The 17,366-nt window shown below is 23.5% G+C and overlaps 3 protein-coding genes across 5 annotated transcripts; 1 reads left to right on the top strand and 2 right to left on the bottom strand.

Annotated features, from left to right (window-relative positions):
• Positions 1-95: 95 nt before the first annotated feature.
• Positions 96-3,404, bottom strand: Cdc16 (cell division cycle protein 16). Of its 2 annotated transcripts, XM_003691694.4 has the most exons (11): positions 3,036-3,404; positions 2,796-2,948; positions 2,542-2,700; positions 2,231-2,390; positions 1,902-2,154; positions 1,703-1,782; positions 1,539-1,628; positions 1,153-1,462; positions 818-980; positions 532-724; positions 96-449 (listed from the first exon to the last, which is right to left on the bottom strand). In XM_003691694.4, the coding sequence occupies exons 1-11, from the start codon at positions 3,144-3,146 to the stop codon at positions 163-165; spliced, it is 1,959 nt and encodes a 652-aa protein (XP_003691742.2). In that variant the 5' UTR covers positions 3,147-3,404; the 3' UTR covers positions 96-162. The 2 variants fall into 2 exon arrangements, with proteins under 2 accessions (XP_003691742.2, XP_086759343.1); XM_086903217.1 differs by lacking the exon at positions 3,036-3,404 and having other exon boundaries at positions 2,542-2,723; positions 2,796-2,894.
• A 68-nt stretch (positions 3,405-3,472) lies between these two features.
• On the top strand, positions 3,473-13,410 carry LOC100867002 (protogenin B). Its single transcript, XM_003691693.4, has 20 exons — positions 3,473-3,871; positions 4,360-4,622; positions 4,707-4,839; positions 4,942-5,095; positions 5,163-5,237; positions 5,365-5,591; positions 5,709-5,854; positions 6,099-6,258; positions 6,325-6,609; positions 6,735-6,902; positions 6,979-7,170; positions 7,282-7,466; positions 7,557-7,704; positions 7,817-7,906; positions 7,990-8,143; positions 8,234-8,367; positions 8,457-8,810; positions 9,162-9,430; positions 9,505-9,612; positions 9,687-13,410. The coding sequence occupies exons 1-20, from the start codon at positions 3,805-3,807 to the stop codon at positions 9,888-9,890; spliced, it is 3,516 nt and encodes a 1,171-aa protein (XP_003691741.1). The 5' UTR covers positions 3,473-3,804; the 3' UTR covers positions 9,891-13,410.
• A 439-nt stretch (positions 13,411-13,849) lies between these two features.
• LOC100867353 (uncharacterized) lies at positions 13,850-17,114 on the bottom strand. Of its 2 annotated transcripts, none has more exons than XM_086903452.1 (7): positions 16,620-17,114; positions 16,363-16,536; positions 16,036-16,238; positions 15,815-15,968; positions 15,445-15,713; positions 14,884-15,099; positions 13,850-14,795 (listed from the first exon to the last, which is right to left on the bottom strand). In XM_086903452.1, the coding sequence occupies exons 1-7, from the start codon at positions 16,666-16,668 to the stop codon at positions 14,742-14,744; spliced, it is 1,119 nt and encodes a 372-aa protein (XP_086759578.1). In that variant the 5' UTR covers positions 16,669-17,114; the 3' UTR covers positions 13,850-14,741. The 2 variants fall into 2 exon arrangements, with proteins under 2 accessions (XP_086759578.1, XP_086759579.1); XM_086903453.1 differs by having other exon boundaries at positions 16,363-16,461; positions 16,620-17,079.
• Positions 17,115-17,366: the final 252 nt, after the last annotated feature.

Raw genomic sequence — 17,366 nt, 5'->3', positions numbered from 1 at the left:
ATTTTTATATATTGTATACAAGTGGTAAATAAAAAAAAAGATTTAAACAAAATAAGTAAGTAATAAAAAAAGATTTTTTGAACAAAAAAGAAATCTTTAAGGCAAAACAATTGTTTTATTGAATAGACAAATCTATTTATCATATAAAAAAATTTGCATATTTTATTCTATATGAGCAGTTGATGAATCTAACATTTCAACTTCAGAACTAATATCACTAGAATAATTCACAATCACATCTCGGGAATTGCGTTCCACTTTATCAGCAGTATTCTCTTCGGCTTTGTTAGAATCTTCTCCCCATCCAGAAAATAAATTTACTCTTAATTTATCAATATCTTGATTTGCTGATTCAGCTATATTATTTGTATTTTCTAAAGGTTCTGCATTATCTGTTTCTTGATGTTTATTTGCAGGATATTTATATTTTGGAATATCAATTGGTGCATCTAAAAAATATTATTGAAAATTATTGAAAATATGTTTAATAAAATACAATAAAAATTAATTATTAAAATTATATATATATACCACGATATGGAGGTGATTCTTCTATAAGTTGTTCCATAACATAAGTTAACATAGTTGTTGTAAAAGTATCATCTCTTCTAAGTCCAAGAGCTCGATGAAAAGCATCAACAGCTTCTTGTGTATTTCCTATTAATGCATGAATAAAACCTACTGCTGAATAAGTAGATGCATTTAATGGATTTAACATTAATGCCTGCAATTATACAGAAATTATAATCAATCATAATTTAAAATAATAATCGTAATTTTAATAAAAAAATCTTTATTTCAATATTTATTTTTTAACCTGTTGATGATATTCTAAAGCCTCTCCATATTTCTTCATTTTTCTACAAGTATGACCTAAGTTATTTAGGAGTGCTTCCCATTTACTAGGTAGAATAACATCCTTTAGTCCACCTTGAATTCTTTTCATGGCTTCCTTAAATTGCCGTTCAGCAGTTTTGTAACTGTATTCGATGAAATGACAACTCTTGATAAATTAGACAGATTTCCAAAAACCGTGGAAGGGTGGAAGTACACTAATCAGGTTGCAGAGTGAATTTTGAACCTCTCTTTTGCACATTACAATAACTCAATCTCAGGGATAATATTAGAATAGTTATATATCAAAATACTTACTCTAAATTATAAAAAGATATAACTCCCATCTCATGTATAACAAATGGATCGTTTGGAGCTATACTCTGAGCTTGTTGGAAAAACTTATCAGCCAATTTAAGATTATTTGTTAAACCACATTCAAGTCCGATATATAAAAGAGGCAAATGACATCCTTTCATTAATTGAGAAGCTTTAAAATAAGCAGCCATTGCTTGATCATGTTCATTTTCTACTGCAAAAGAGTGACCATAAGCTAACCAAGCAGGACCAAATAGTCTGTCTAATGCTGTAGCTTTTGCTAAATATCTTCGTGCTGGATCACTTTTTCCTATTATTAAAATAATAAAATATTTCATAAAAAAATTTTTTTTTAAATTTTGGCTATATAATAAAATTGTATTTACCTATACTATAATAATAACATCCAACAGCAAACCATGCTAAGGCCATATCTGGATATAAATCAACTAATTTATGTGCTAAATAAAATAAAGCTGAAAAATAATTCTATAATATACAAAACTCTAATTTATTAATAATTACATGTTCTGATTTTTATAATATTTACCATTAGTCTTTTTTAATTCTACTAAACAAGCAATGTGCACTGGTAAACACGAATTATGATATGGGTCTTTTTTTAGTATTCTAAAATTAAAAAGAGATAACATAAAAGAAAGTATATAAATTAAAATATATAAATATGTAAAATATATTATATATGAAATATATATTTAATTATATATAAATTTTTTTTTATTGAGTACCTTTCTGTAAGTGAGAAACACTTTTGATAATCACAATTATAATATAGTCTTTCTGCTTCTGTAACTTCCATATCCAAATTACCTAATAACCTGTCTGTGACAAGAACTCCCATAACACTACAAGTTGCAAGCACTTGTTTTTTATATGGTTCTTGATATTTCTTCAATTTACTTTCATATAATAGCCGTAAGAACTCTGCTTCAGCTTCTGTGCATTGTTCACCAAAAGGTAGGGATTCCAAAAGTTCTTTTTCTATTAAAGTTAGATTATAAAATTACTTATTTTCATCTTTTATATGATATTTATGAATATGTTGTATTTTTTATACCTTCAGCAGCTGAGAGCATTTGATTTTGAACTAATGCTTCAAATGCTTGATATGAATATACATCACAATGTAGAGCTTGTTTATAACAATCAGTTGCCACTGCTCTGTTATCCATAGCTTCATGTACTCTTCCTTTCACATATAATATTGAACTTTGTACCTATAATATATAAATTACTTTATATACTTATTTTTTTATTATTTTCTACTTACAACATAATTACTTTATAAATTAAATTTAAATTATATAATTTAATTTGGTTAAAAATAATAAAATAAATAATATTGTATTGTATATAATATTTAATTACATTTTTAGGTGCATCTTCTAATATATCTGCACGATCTCCAAAAGCTGATTGTGTTATATTTGTACATATTTCTGATTCATTAATAACTTGTAAAGCTTCATTATATTCTTTTGCTTCTAAAAGACTTCTTACTGTTAAATAATGACACATTACATCTGTCTATAAAATAACAATAATTAATTCTAATTCAGTAAACTTTGTAATAATATCCTAATATAAAATGTAATATTAAAAGTTTTATAATTAAATTTTACTTTTTCTAACCCACGACGTCTGATAAGATGAGCAGCTCTATGATACTGTTTCATTAGATACATACAATGTGCTAATGTACATACATCTTTAGGATCTTCATTACTTAATGAAACAACTTTATCTGCCCAAAATAAAGCGGCACTATATAGATGCTGCAAATAAAATAGTAATTAGTTTTTTCTAATAGTTTAAAATAATTAAACATGTTTTACAAAACTTAATAAACATTGAAACTTTACCAAATCGATGTATGATTTTATTAATTTTCTACAATTATCTAAGTCAATATTTTTATTGTCTGATAAATTATGCATTTTTTCGCAATCTAAAATACCACTTTGACGCGCCATATTTAATTTAAATTTTAGAGGTTAGGTATGTCCTTCTTATAAGGAAATATTTATATATTAAAATACTTATTACTGATATAGTATCGTTTCTTATATATAAAATTTTTATTGTGTTATTTTAATTAAATTTCAATTTTATTTAAAATTATATAATTACATAAAAATGTCATAGCTTTTTTAATAATACTATTGGTCAAAATATAGAGAAAATACACATAGCGCTATGTAAGAAAACATCATTTTGTTTCAAAAATTTGCCGCATGCAGCACTAGTATATAGTCAAGAATTTTGAATCTTCTTCCCTTACTCTAAAAATTACATAAACAAGGTTAGTAGAGTTAGAAGATGGCAAGAAACGGATAAATCGCGTGCTAATGCAAACGAAGTTAATCAAGCATTATTCACGACGACCGTGTAACTCTCGGTATTGTCGACGTCCTCGAGATTTCGGTGACGATATATTATTTCGCTTAATGATAATGTGAAAAACCAAAATAAAGCTTAGAGAAGGGTAAGAGTTCGGCAAACGGAACAGCCAAAAACTCTTGCAGGCGATGTCAAACATGCGGCGACGAATATTACAAGGAAGTCTACCAAACCGACGGTATATTTTGGCTAAGATTTGTCAGTGAAACTAGTGCCAATGAGTGTGAATATATGGCGGCGCGAGTATTTTTACTGAGCATCTTGTTTACAGAAGTGCTAAAACCCGCTTATGCCGCAGGTGCATCTCCCTCTTTTCTTCCTATCTAATCTGTTTATATTCTTTAAACTGATATATACTGAACCATGCGTTAACGTCTTTTCTTTTGTATTCTTATCAATGATTAGAATTTTGATATTTTTTTTTTATGAAGCGTACATTATTTAAAATAAGAATATTTGAATGTTTAAATACTTTTTAATATTTAAAAAATAATTGTGTATCTTCTAAGTATTTTGTTTATATCATTATAATATGCATGAAAATAATTTTTAATGTATATAATTTTTGAAATGATTAAATATTTAATTAGTAAAATGATAATTTAATTATGACATAGAAAATTTACTTTATTTTACTTTATATGTAAATTAATATAATTTTAATTGTAGAAATTCAGTTTGATTATACATAATGATTATTAATTATGATATGAATATAATAAATATATCTCTTAATTATATATTATTTAAAAAATTATGATAATTTTAAACATATTTTATTTTTAGGTGTTAAAGAAATTGGAATTGGTTTACATAACAAAAACGTGTCAAAATCAGAAGGTTTCAATATTAATCCAACCAAAGGTTCTGGTATAACATTGGAAATTCAACCTAGTGGTCATGTAATATTAGGAAAAAAAGGAATTACACTCACTTGTATAACTGGATCAAATCAAAATATTTCTTGGTTACACAATGGAGTATCAGCACCACCATGTGGTATTACACGTTGTACTCTTCTCAAAAATGGTTCTCTTCATTTACATAAGGTATAAAAAAATGTTGAAAAATATTATTATATTATTTAATGTTATTTTAAAATTAAATCAATTATTATTTTATTATTGTGATAGATGGTGCAGAAATTTAGAGAAAAAAACATTACTACAATTAATTTTAGAGATTATTATAAAGATGAGTACCGTTGTATAGCACATACTAATTTTGGACTTTTAAGATCATCACCTACATTTATTCAAATAGCAGGTAAGTTTTTTATTTAATATATTGCTATTAAACTTTAAAAATTTATAATTAATATTACATAATATTAATATTAATATTAATATAATTATATATTTTGTTTAGAATTTGCTTACATATTTAAAGAGTCTCCAGAAAATATAACTGTACAAGAAGGTGAAATTACAAGATTATCTTGTTTAATAGATAGTGTCCCTTTTCCTAATATCACATGGCAACATAATGAAAAAATATTATTGCCCAATCAGAGTAATTTAAAGTAAGTAATTCTTTGATAGAAATTAATAATGCAATATTTTATTATAATTAAAATTTTTATATTTTAGTAATAAGTATATAATGGTACCACCAGGTGTTCTGTACATAAAAGCAACGAAGTTATCAGATGCTGGTACATATAGGTATGTATATATAATATTATACTAATAAGTAATAGTAATAAAATACATTTATTTATATAAATCATAAAGCATTTCATACAATAAAATTATAAAAAAAAAGAATATAATGAATTATTTATATTTTTAGATGCATAGTAAATAATGAATTCCTAAAAAAAACTAAAAAAAGTAAAGAAGCAAAATTAACTGTTATTTCACAACCTGAGGGTAATGGATCGTATATACCGCCATTGTTATTCCCACAAATTTCATACAATCATTGGTTATTAAATGGATCAAATCTTAGTTTAGCATGTGCTGCATCTGGATATCCACCACCAATTATAATGTGGTCATTTATTCCTCGCTATAATGGTATTTTAAATATTAGTAATATTAATAGTATTATAATGATATTTATAATACAAATACAATAGATAAAGATTTATTTATATGTTATATAGATTTAAGTTTTCTTTTATTAAATTTTAGCCAATCATAATGTTGCACAACCTCGCATTTTGCTTAATTCTAGTATTGGTATTAGTATATTATCATTAGTAAATGTGAGTGCATCTGATGCAGGAGTTTATATATGTTCTGTAAAAAACTTTATTACAAATAATGTGGAGATTCAAGTAAGTAATATTCAAGATTATTCTATGATTATTATATATAATCATTTATTTTTTTAATCATTTTAAAAATATATTACAAAATATATAAAATATATAATATTATATATATTATATAATAATATAATATACTTTTTAATATATAATATATATACTTTTTAATAATATTATATATATATATATATATGTATATATATGTATGTATGTATGTATATATATACACACACACACACATAAAATATTTCAGAATGTAACAGTAAATATATTAATACCACCATCATTTGTGAAAATACCTACAAATCAAATATGTCCAAATGGAAGAACTGCAAGATTTGAATGTCAAGCACAAGGCTTACCTGTGCCTAAAATATATTGGTTAAAAGATTCACTAAATATCACAATTAATGGTAAAATTATTTGTTATAATATTTATTTACATTTATATATAAAATATATAGTAAATATTTTTACAGGACGTAGAACTGTATATATAAAAGAATCTAATAAAATGGAACTGGCAATATCAGCAACAGTTCCATCTGATGCTGGTATTTATCAATGTGTTGCTGTAAATTCAGCAGGAGAAATTTGGGCCGCAGGTCGGCTTCAAGTAAATACATCTCGTAATAGCCCTGCTGCACCTACCTCTTTAAAATGTCGTGCTCTATCACCAGTTAAAATTTTTATTTCCTGGGTACCACCAAAGTCTCTATCACATAGCAGTATTAAAGCTTATACCGTCCATTATAGTCCTGTAGGTAAGTTTCTTAATTAAAATACATAAATTATATATATATATAATATTATACATATAATGAATAATTAAAAATACTATAACATTTTTAACATTTTATATATTATCATAACATTTTATATATTAAAGAAGGAGGTAAAGAAGAAGTTTCTCCACCTGAACCGGGTAATTCTACGTCAGTAGAAGTAACGAAACTTCTTGAACCATATACTAATTATTCTTTCTATATACGAGTGTGGAACAATTATGGTCCTAGTGATCAATCCGCCACCATTTTGTGTTCTACAGCCCCAAGTGGTATATATTTTTTAATATTATCATAAATAATTACAAAAAAGAATTAAAAAAAATATAAGTTTTGTTTTCCATTCAGTTCCTAAAGGTGCACCAAAAGTAAACGTGAATATACTTAGTAGTACAAAGTTAAATATATCATGGGAGCCATTAACTAAAAAGGAGTCTCGTGGTATTGTGGTAGAATATAAATTACAGTTTAGATTGCATGAACATCCATCATCTCGGGTTTTTTATTTATCCGCTAACAATAAATCCTATATACTTTCTGGTATGCATAAATATATAATTATTATATATATAAATTATTCTCTTTTGCATAATCATTTTCAAATTTTTCTTTCCTGTTTTATTTTGAAATTAACTATTTATATTTTTAAAGATTTAAAACCTGGAGCACAATATGATTTAAGAGTATTAGCCAGAACAAAACAAGGTTGGCCTAATGTGACTGAATCACAATTAAAGTGGATTACTGTTACTATGCCACCTGCTGAATCTAATCAATTTGTTATCAAAAATATTGTGGATGTACAAGTATTAATAGTAAATACTTCAATTGTGAAGGTTAATATATAAATTTTTTTTTATCATATCTTATTTTAAAAAAGTTAAGTTATTATATTTCTAATTTTAAAATAATTTTTGTCATATCAGGTAAAATGGAAAATAAATGTTAAAGGAAATGACAAAATTGAATCGAAATTTGATCTTTGGCAAATTTATTGTGAAAATCAAAGTGGACATAAATTAGAAAATATTTTTTTACCGCAAAATGTTACCGAATATGTATTTACTAATCTTAGTAAGTACTAAACATGATATATTTTTTATTTTCAAAAATTATATATTATATATTTATTATATCTATTGTATTGTGAAATTTTTAATAATTTTCTATGAATCTTTTTGTTTAGATGTAAATGTTTCTTTTACAATGGGTTTATGTATGATAAGTTCTGGTAAAGCAACAGGCTGTTTAACAAAACAAATAGAAACTAGTACAAGTAAGAATATTATATTAATAATTTTGTATATCATTATGATAAAAAAATATTGATTTTATATATTATTTTTATTTATTAATTAGATAATGTACCAATGGCCTTGGAAGCAATTCCTGTTTCATCTACTTCTATAAATGTGACATGGTCTTTAAATGGTGTGCATGAAATAAATTCTTTCGAATTATGTTATCATGCAATTCATGCAGCAAATTCAGATAATCCTAAGTGTTCTATATTGTATGTAACAAATTGATTTTTCTCTCATTATTAAAATTATTTAAATTAATTTCTTTTAAAATTAAATTATTTTTAATATATTTTTTATAGAAATGATACGAAAGCAAATGTGGATAAATTAAAACCATTTACATTATATCAATTTAAAGTAAGAGCCATTGAAAATAATACAAACCAAAGCAATTTTTATAGTGAATCTGTAGAATGCTATACAAATGAAGATAGTAAGTGAAATTATATATATATTATATTTATTTATAAAATCATTAAACAAATAATATCATAGTAATTTTTAACTAATAATTTATTTCAGTCCCTGGCAAAGTAGAAGAAGTACAATGGTTTTTAATAAATAATACAAAAATACGAATTGCATGGAAAGAACCAAGTAATATAAATGGTATTATACAAAATTATTTCATTATATATACCATGGACTTAATGGATTCAATTAAATCATGGAAAAATGTGACAGTACCTGGTAATAAAACTTCAACAACTTTACCTGGATTAATTCCAGGCAAACGATATTTTGTTATGGTACAGGCTATGACAAAAGCTGGTTATGGTAAATTATCAGATCCTATAATAATCCTTACTGGTGGTTCATCAAATCCACCAAATCCACAAAAACCATCACAAAATATAAGATCTGATCAAAGTCTTGGTGAGTACTTATTTATTTAGATAAAAAAAATTTTTAAACATCGGAAAAATAATAATCCACTAAATCGAAAAAATATGAGGGATATGAGAGATATTTATTTTTCTTTATTATTCTTTAATTTTGTCATTATATTGAAAAATGAATATTTTAAAACTAATTAATATAGAAAATAATTAATTCATTAAATTAATTTCTATTGATATAATAGAACATTAATCTCAAAACTGAATTTTGTTTTAAAATCTGTCATCATCTATCAATCAGAAGAAAAAATTAACAAAATAAAAAAACGAAGAATTTTTTTTTACCAATTTCATTTTTATCCAATATTTCATATTTATTTATTTTCAGGTGTAATTCTTGGTGTAAGCATAAGTATTGGATTTATTAAAATTTGTCTATGCAGTATATATTGTCGAAAAAAATGTGAAAATGCTCGTATTTTAAGAGAAACAGCACAATCTACAAAAAATCGAACTTCAGTACGAAATAGATGTTGTACAGATCAAATGTCTACATCAGTAAGTCAACAGATAAATAGTAGAGTGGTACCTAATGAGATTGAACTTGCTGTTCTTTGTCCTACATCTCCAATTACTAATCCTCATTTAGACACTAAAGTATGTAAAAATATATTTGTAATACATATAACATAGTATTAAATTTCTGTAAAAAAAAATATACATCATTATAGGGTGGAAAATCTAATGGTATTCTTGAATCTTGCGTAAAAGAACCTTTGTTACCATCATGGGAAATAAATGGTGAATCAAAAGATATTCATACAACAAAAAATTCTCAGGTATTTTACTGAGGTATTTTAAATAATACAAAATTATTGTAATATATAAAACTAATATATTTTTTAAAATATAGTACAAAATAATGGACAATGTTGTCTTGGATGAACAGAAGCAGGATCAAGAACAAGATTTAGATGGCACGCAACTCACAATGGTCAATTGTACTTTAAAAAGTAGTAATAGCAGCTTAAATAATAATTCTGGTTGTCCAGATGGAGATACATCCTTATCAAAATCTATGTGTATATCTGTTCCGACGCTTGGACCAAATGGATGAAAAAAAACATTAGGCAATATAATTGCGTGTTCATGTTTTCCACCTATGCTCCCGTGCTACAGGTAGGATGTAAAAATTTTCATGCAACTTGAATTATTTGATTAAAAAATATGAATATATACAAATGAAAAAATATACATACAAATGTATGTATGAATTACAAGAACAAAATTCTTAATGAAGTAATGCAAGTTACTATATTTTACAAGTTTAATACGGCATAACTTGTAAATAAAAATACTAATGCATTCAGATTATTGTAAATAATAATAGTTTAAAAGTGCATTGAATCTTTTGACTATTATCTTGTATATAATGTTTCAAAGCAAATTAGTAATATTGACAACAGTATTTCTATGTTAACATTTTGACAAGAAAAATCTAATAATTTTTAGATTTGATTTTGTAAAATAATACCATGGCACAGATATATCATGCTAATGATACTTAATAATATTCATTATACAACTTGCTCATATATATATTGAGATGATATTTATTAAAAAAAAAAAAATGTAAAATTGGAAATCAAGCAAATGGAATAATATCAAAATTCCTGATATATTAATATATGGGACATATTAATTATAAATATGTTCATAAAATATCATGTTTTGAATATTAGTGAAAGACATAAACAATACATTCCTTACACTAGAAAACAAAATTATTGAATATCTAAATATTACGGGTATGGCCTAATCTATTTCACGATATATATTGCTTTTTAAAAAAGCAATATAGTATTGATCATTCCAAAATCTTAAATTTTCTATTAACTATATCTAAATTAACAAAAAATTCTTAGGTTTTAAGAAAAATACTAATCAGATTTTATGTATGAAAAGTATAGTCTTAAGTTTTTTCTTTTATTACAAATAATATAATTATATATGTAGCATTACGAATCTTGGTAATATTTATTCTATTAAAAAAAATAAGATATCAAACATTTTTAAAAAAAAGTAATTGAAATGTCCATATTAATTTAATAGAATCTTTTTATACTAAATATTGATAATTGTAGTATATGCTATTAAAAATTATAAGAACAGGAAAAAATAAAATTTTTTAAAAAAAATCATTAAATTTTTTTAATATATATAAAAAATATCTAAAAAAGAAAATAAATAAAACAATTCAAATTATTCAAATATTAATATAATAATTGAAAATATATAATATTATATTTTTTCCTGTTCACATAATAAAGATAAGTCTTTTATGTTGTACAAGACATTTAAAGTTAACTACATCATACAAAGCAAAAAGTAAAAATGAAAGAAAACTATAAATACATATTCCAGACTGGTGCATGTTACCATGACAGAAAAACCCACAACACAGTACCTGATAGTATAAGCTATATCTTTTAGAGTGAGACGTAGATATGTCATGTTATTATTATTGTGTACCTCCATTAATTGTTATTTATTACATTTTACATTCAGTACTATTTTAAATGATCATATTACACTGAATTTATGCAATAATATAGTCATTACAAGCACAGTATGAAATCATGTAAAAATAGAATTAATTCAAGCTGCACATGCTAGAGATTTTATCATATATTTATTATGCAGAGTACATTTTTGTACAAAATAATTTGTTAAACATATAATTTAAAGTCATTTTCAATTCTGCTTTGTGTTGAAATGATATCTCCTCGGATATTGATGTTGCTATGAATAGAGATTTTTTATATTATATATCTGAACTTTTTTAAATTTAATTCATGATTTATTTTTATGAAAACTCAGTACTAAAATTGTTAAAAAATTTTACAAGATCTGATTATAGTTTTATGAAAGATAATTTCATTTAAACACCATTTATGAATTTGTTACATATTCTATGATCACAATTATTAGAATCTCAATTTTATTAACATAAATTATTTTAATTATTTATTCTTGAAAAATTATGTTGTTATGATACATAGATACATTTCACTGATAGAATGCTTGTTTTGTGATTTTTATTTAAATAATTTGTTTTCCATTTGTTATCATATTTAACACAACTTGTTACATTTTATGTTATTCACATATAGTAGTATACTTTTATATTTGTTGAAGATATGTTCATACGTTACTCTTAGAGCTAAATAAAAAACGAGAATTGATATATAATTAATTGATATATAGGCAACTAGTAATTGATCGCTCATGAATTCGTTTTCTTTTTTGCATTAATTTTTAAAATATTTTTTGCACTGTATGTATATGTTAATTATTAAGCTTGTACAATTTTCTAATATTAACGAAATTTAAATTATGAATATTGTAAAGAAAATGGTATTATTTTTAAGGAAAAAAAAATAACAGATCAAAAAAATTAATAAAGGAAAAAAAGATATAATAATTAATATGGCGACAAAATATTTGATAGTAAATGTTACATCTGTGTCACTTTAAAAAATATTAATTTTAGTTTAATTGTACACAAATCTTAATCAATGTATTATAAAGTATTTTTATTTTTTAGCAGCATAATGTACTGTATTTGTTAAGCGCGATATTGTTTTATTTGCTATGAATGTAATTTTCTTTATGCAAATCTTATTTATATTAATTCGTACCTTATATAAAAAGTTTTCAGTTTATAAGACAACATTCACTAAATTTAAAATGAATTGAAACATATTGGTGTTAAATTGGTATGATAATATTTATGATAATAATATGACTAATTGTATAAAGAGAGAGAAGAAAGATGTGATAAGTTTTAAAGTTTATAAAAAAAAATAGAGTCGCCGTGCTGTTATCTAAGCATTTTATTAACTTCAAAAGATGAATTACACAGTATTGAAGTACAAAGCAATAAACACTGTTATTTTTAGACTACAGATAGTGAAAGACAAGTATTGTAAATGTTACATTTAGAGTATAATGATTTATATTTGAAAAAATATTTTGAATTTGAGGCTATTTTGATTACAAATTTTTTAAAAATTACTTATTTGTCTTATAAATTATTGTATATGTTGATTTAGAAATATAATTTATTTCTTTACTATATTATTCTAGCGATATTTTGGTTAAGTACATAACATATTGTTACTCATATGTACTACGTTTAATGCATAAAATTTTTTCATTCAAACTTGTACCTTTACTAAATGATAAGAAAAATAGTATTATTTCATTTCATTTGCAATAATTTTTTAAATATCATTTAAATATCAATTTGATAGTATTGGCTATACATAAATAAAGTATTAATTATATTGTACGGCGACTCTAGTCAAATAAATATACCTCTATAACTGCCACCCTATACAGGGTAGATATTTTATATTACTTAATTTTAACTTAACCTCAGTACCTATTACACAGCACTATGATTTTAGTTTACACAATTTACCTCAAAAAATTTATTGTCTCATTCAATGAGTAGATATAGCCAAGACATTATACTTTATTTTATATAAGACATATATGAAAAGATAAACTTGATAAAAAATGAAATATGTATTAATATCGTTAATTATAGCAATTATTGTATATTAAGAAAACTTTAATTTATTTTTTCACAAACCTTTATCATTTTTTTTATTAAAACCTATATAATTATTCTATTACTGTAATTATGCTGGTTTTTTAGGGTGCAGTTACTTTGTACATATTTTTATTATGATTATGTGTATATATATATATATATATATATATATATATATTATATCTTCAGAAAATATTAAAATTATATATTTTAATAAATTATGTATAATGAATTATAAATTATAATCCTATTGTTTAAAGTATTAAAACGATACACAAAATATTTAATGATATTGTTGACTTTCAGTATCTTGTTGTCTTGTATTCAATCAATGATTGAAATAAAAGTAAGATAGTGTATCGTTATTAATTGTATTAAAACATATGTAAAAAATAATCTTTTTGAAAAATATTCATTTGTAAACAATTGCAAAGGTATAAAAAAAAATAACCAAATAAATGCATAAATGAATAACTTTATTATTAAAGAATTAATAACAATTATTTTAGAAGAGTATTATTAATTTTATTTTGGCAGTTATTGCCATTTTATTAATATTTTATGCAAAAATTAAGTTTACTTTTATATAATCTTCTTGTTTGGCATTTTTGAAATATTTTCTAACTTAATTAATATTATTTGTACTTGATTTAATATATTATATAATTTGATCTAATATTTTAAATTTATATTATCATAAAAGCAGTCAATTTATTTGGAATAAAAAGATTTCTAAGTTATTCAATAGCTTTTGGAAGATATATATTAAATGGAATGCAATGGATACAAAAACACAAATCGCATTTCTACAGATTTCATTAATTGTTTAACAATTTTATTTATCCTTCTTAAAAGTCTTAAAGTCTTAAAAATTTAGTATAAAAAGCATTTTAGCGATATACATGATTCTCTAAAATATATATCCAAATAATGTTATGTGCTATAATATATTATATTTAGGCATGTAAATATCTAGTTTTACGTTCATTCTTCATTATTCTTTAACTTCAAATTATATGTATAATGTTGAAACTTGACTAGCAACTCTAAGATGCAAAAATTTCATACCTCAAACTATAATAAAATTAAGTACATTAAATCCTAGTTTATCACAATCGCAATAGGCTTATACATGAAATCTTCATATTCCATTTTTTTATAAACATGACTAACAATATTTGTTAGCTGGTAAAATACGAGTAAGGTGTATAACATACAATATGCAAATACAAAGTATGCAATTTGCATAGATTACTAGGCACAAGGTGAAACGCTCCAAAAATTATTTCATAAAAATTATTGTAAGCTTCTTCAGTATTTGATCTTGGCAGTCTGTAATGTTAAAATTTATAGAACCAAAGAATGTGGAAATATTTTCATGTTTACATAATCATCAAGAACCTATAAATAATTAATAAATAATTAAAATATTTAATAAAAATAATAGTAAAGAAATTATATTGTTTTAATTATGTAAATAATTATTAACCTCTTTCAAAGCATCTTTTGTGAGTTTTGGATAAAGATAAGTAAATCCAATACTCAATAATTTTCCTGTTTGCAAATATAAATGCTTATTATAAAGAAGCTCTTGATCTATATATGGAGACAAGGGACTATTTTCCACTCCATCTTTATTGCAAGCTTCTGCCCAAGGTCCCATATGTTTATCATTTACTTCTTCAACAACAGAACTCATATCTGTCTAAAATACATACAAACAAAAATAATTTTAAATTACATTAAAATCTAAAATATTTCCATTATTTTAAAATATAATTGTTGTTATATATATTATATATATATATATATATATATATATATATGCTTTAAAATAGTTAATTTAATTATTATCTTATTTTAAATTGAGAAAAAAAAAATAAATAAATATGCAATATGTGCATATATATGATATAGAACAATATAAACCTACATAATAAAATATACATATAGAACAATATAAACCTACATAATAAAATATACATAAAGAATAATATAAATAAATATATATATAAAAAAAGAAAAAAATAATAAAAATTTTCTTCCATACTTTAGCTAGAGTGGATAATGCAGTACCCCAATAATCATGATTGATATTAAATAATTCTGAAACTATAGCACTGATTGATCCTTGAGTTGAATCATCTTCATCAACAACATTATATGTTTTTCCTATAGTATCTGGGCTATTTACTACATGCCAAATAGCTCTAGCTACATCTCTCACATGAACTGTATTCATATGAAGATCTGGTCCCCAAAGTAACTTCATCATTTCTCCTAAATGTTTATAAACAGCTCCTACCACTAAACGTGGTGCTATAAATGAAATTTTTTATCTATATATGGAATATTTTACAAAATTATATTTATTTTTATATTCATTTTTAATTTTTTAATAAAAAATATATTATTATTACCTAATCCATTTCTATCACCACAACCATATACAATAGCAGGTCTAAGTATTGTATAATTTAAATTTGGTATATATTTTAAATCATTCTCTACTTGTAATTTATATTTTGCAACAAATGTCCATGGTTCTCCAGATTCTTCTTCTTTAAGAGGATGCTAAAAAATATTAAAACTTGATATTTGTAATAAATTATTTGACACAATAATAATAAAATTCACATACTTTTTCAGAAGTATTAAAATTACCAGAAGATATTTCTACATAATGATTGACTTGTAATTTTGCAGCTTGTTGAGCACAATTCATACTCAACTTATAAATTCCTTCTTTATATACAGGATCTGTTTGACCACTTTTTGTTTCTCCAGCACAATTGATTACAAAATCAATTGGATTATCAGATAAAAATGCATTTTGACAAGATACTATAAACAAAAAATTCAAAGATTAATTGTAATATACTATATATAAAATATATAGTTAATAAATAATTATTATTGTAATTGTCTCATCGAAATTACATAAAATTTTCACCGATATTCACATTACCTGCATTGATTAAATTAGCACTTTTAAATTCAAGCAAAGGATGCTCAAATAATTGTTGGTGTTTAGCATTTAGCCAAGCGGTTTGCGGCGGTACTTTATCTACGACACGTATAAAAGACACAAGATCGTTATCAAGTAAATATTCTACAAGATTACGACCTATGAAACCACATCCTGTTTCAACGATAAAATTTCTTTTCAGTTATGTTATTTATCACTTCCGCTATATACTATCATATAAATTAAAATATTTTTACCTCCTAGAATGATTATTCTTGGCTTTTTATCAGAACCAGATGTTGCCATAATTATTTATTGTCATTTAAATTTACACCGTTATTTCTTTATAAGTTTTCGTATACTTATGTCAAAATGAAGAAAACGTTAAGCGTTATGATACTTCATAAAAAAAAACTCCAATTGCGATATGGTTATCAAATCACTGTGCCACCCTTCATCTAACCTTAAAAATTTACTGCAATTAAATATGCTATCACTGTGTTACACCAATATTTCTTGTCAAGATCATCAATACTAAATGTAGTTTTTGACTGTCTTAAGTTAGAGGAAGACAGAATCATGAGGTACCGTTCACTGACAATTCTTGAATGCAATTTAAATACATTCCAAATTGTATATCAGTCACTAATAAACAAAATATGAAGAACAACTACTAAAAAACGAGATTACGAATGATCGATATATTTGGCCGAGTTCTAAAATTAAAACAAATGCAGTCGATAGAAATGTTCTTCTTCTTTATTGACAGAGATTTGATTTTACAATAATTATAAATTTTTATTATAGATTTCATTATAAATATTCTATATATTATAAGTTAGCAATTAAAAATTAAAAAAAAATATTATTATATATTATAATATTATCCGTATATATTAAAACTATTTTCATATAATAATAAGATAAAAAATTTTTTATTTATATATGTTTTAATATTTTTTCTGATTTTTTTCTTAATCTATACTAAATAAAATATTAAAATA

This window comes from Apis florea, unplaced genomic scaffold, assembly GCF_048593485.1.
Source record: "Apis florea isolate Af1SG1 unplaced genomic scaffold, ASM4859348v1 contig_2291_pilon, whole genome shotgun sequence".
Lineage (NCBI taxonomy): Eukaryota > Metazoa > Arthropoda > Insecta > Hymenoptera > Apidae > Apis > Apis florea.
This window is presented reverse-complemented; position numbering and strand designations above follow the sequence as displayed.

Excerpts from the sequence above, each read along its gene's own strand:
- LOC100867353 (XM_086903452.1), bottom strand. The coding sequence starts at position 16,668 with ATGGCAACATCTGGTTCTGATAAAAAGCCAAGAATAATCATTCTAGGA. Across the intron at positions 16,537-16,619 it reads AAGAATAATCATTCTAGGAG|GATGTGGTTTCATAGGTCGT; the intron begins GTAAAAATATTT and ends TCGTTGAAACAG. Across the intron at positions 15,100-15,444 it reads CATTATCCACTCTAGCTAAA|ACAGATATGAGTTCTGTTGT; the intron begins GTATGGAAGAAA and ends TATGTATTTTAG.
- LOC100867002 (XM_003691693.4), top strand. The coding sequence starts at position 3,805 with ATGGCGGCGCGAGTATTTTTACTGAGCATCTTGTTTACAGAAGTGCTA. Across the intron at positions 6,610-6,734 it reads CGTCCATTATAGTCCTGTAG|AAGGAGGTAAAGAAGAAGTT; the intron begins GTAAGTTTCTTA and ends TATATATTAAAG. Across the intron at positions 8,811-9,161 it reads AAGATCTGATCAAAGTCTTG|GTGTAATTCTTGGTGTAAGC; the intron begins GTGAGTACTTAT and ends ATTTATTTTCAG.
- Cdc16 (XM_003691694.4), bottom strand. The coding sequence starts at position 3,146 with ATGGCGCGTCAAAGTGGTATTTTAGATTGCGAAAAAATGCATAATTTA. Across the intron at positions 2,391-2,541 it reads TAGAAGATGCACCTAAAAAT|GTACAAAGTTCAATATTATA; the intron begins GTAATTAAATAT and ends TATATATTATAG. Across the intron at positions 981-1,152 it reads ATATCTTTTTATAATTTAGA|TTACAAAACTGCTGAACGGC; the intron begins GTAAGTATTTTG and ends CATCGAATACAG.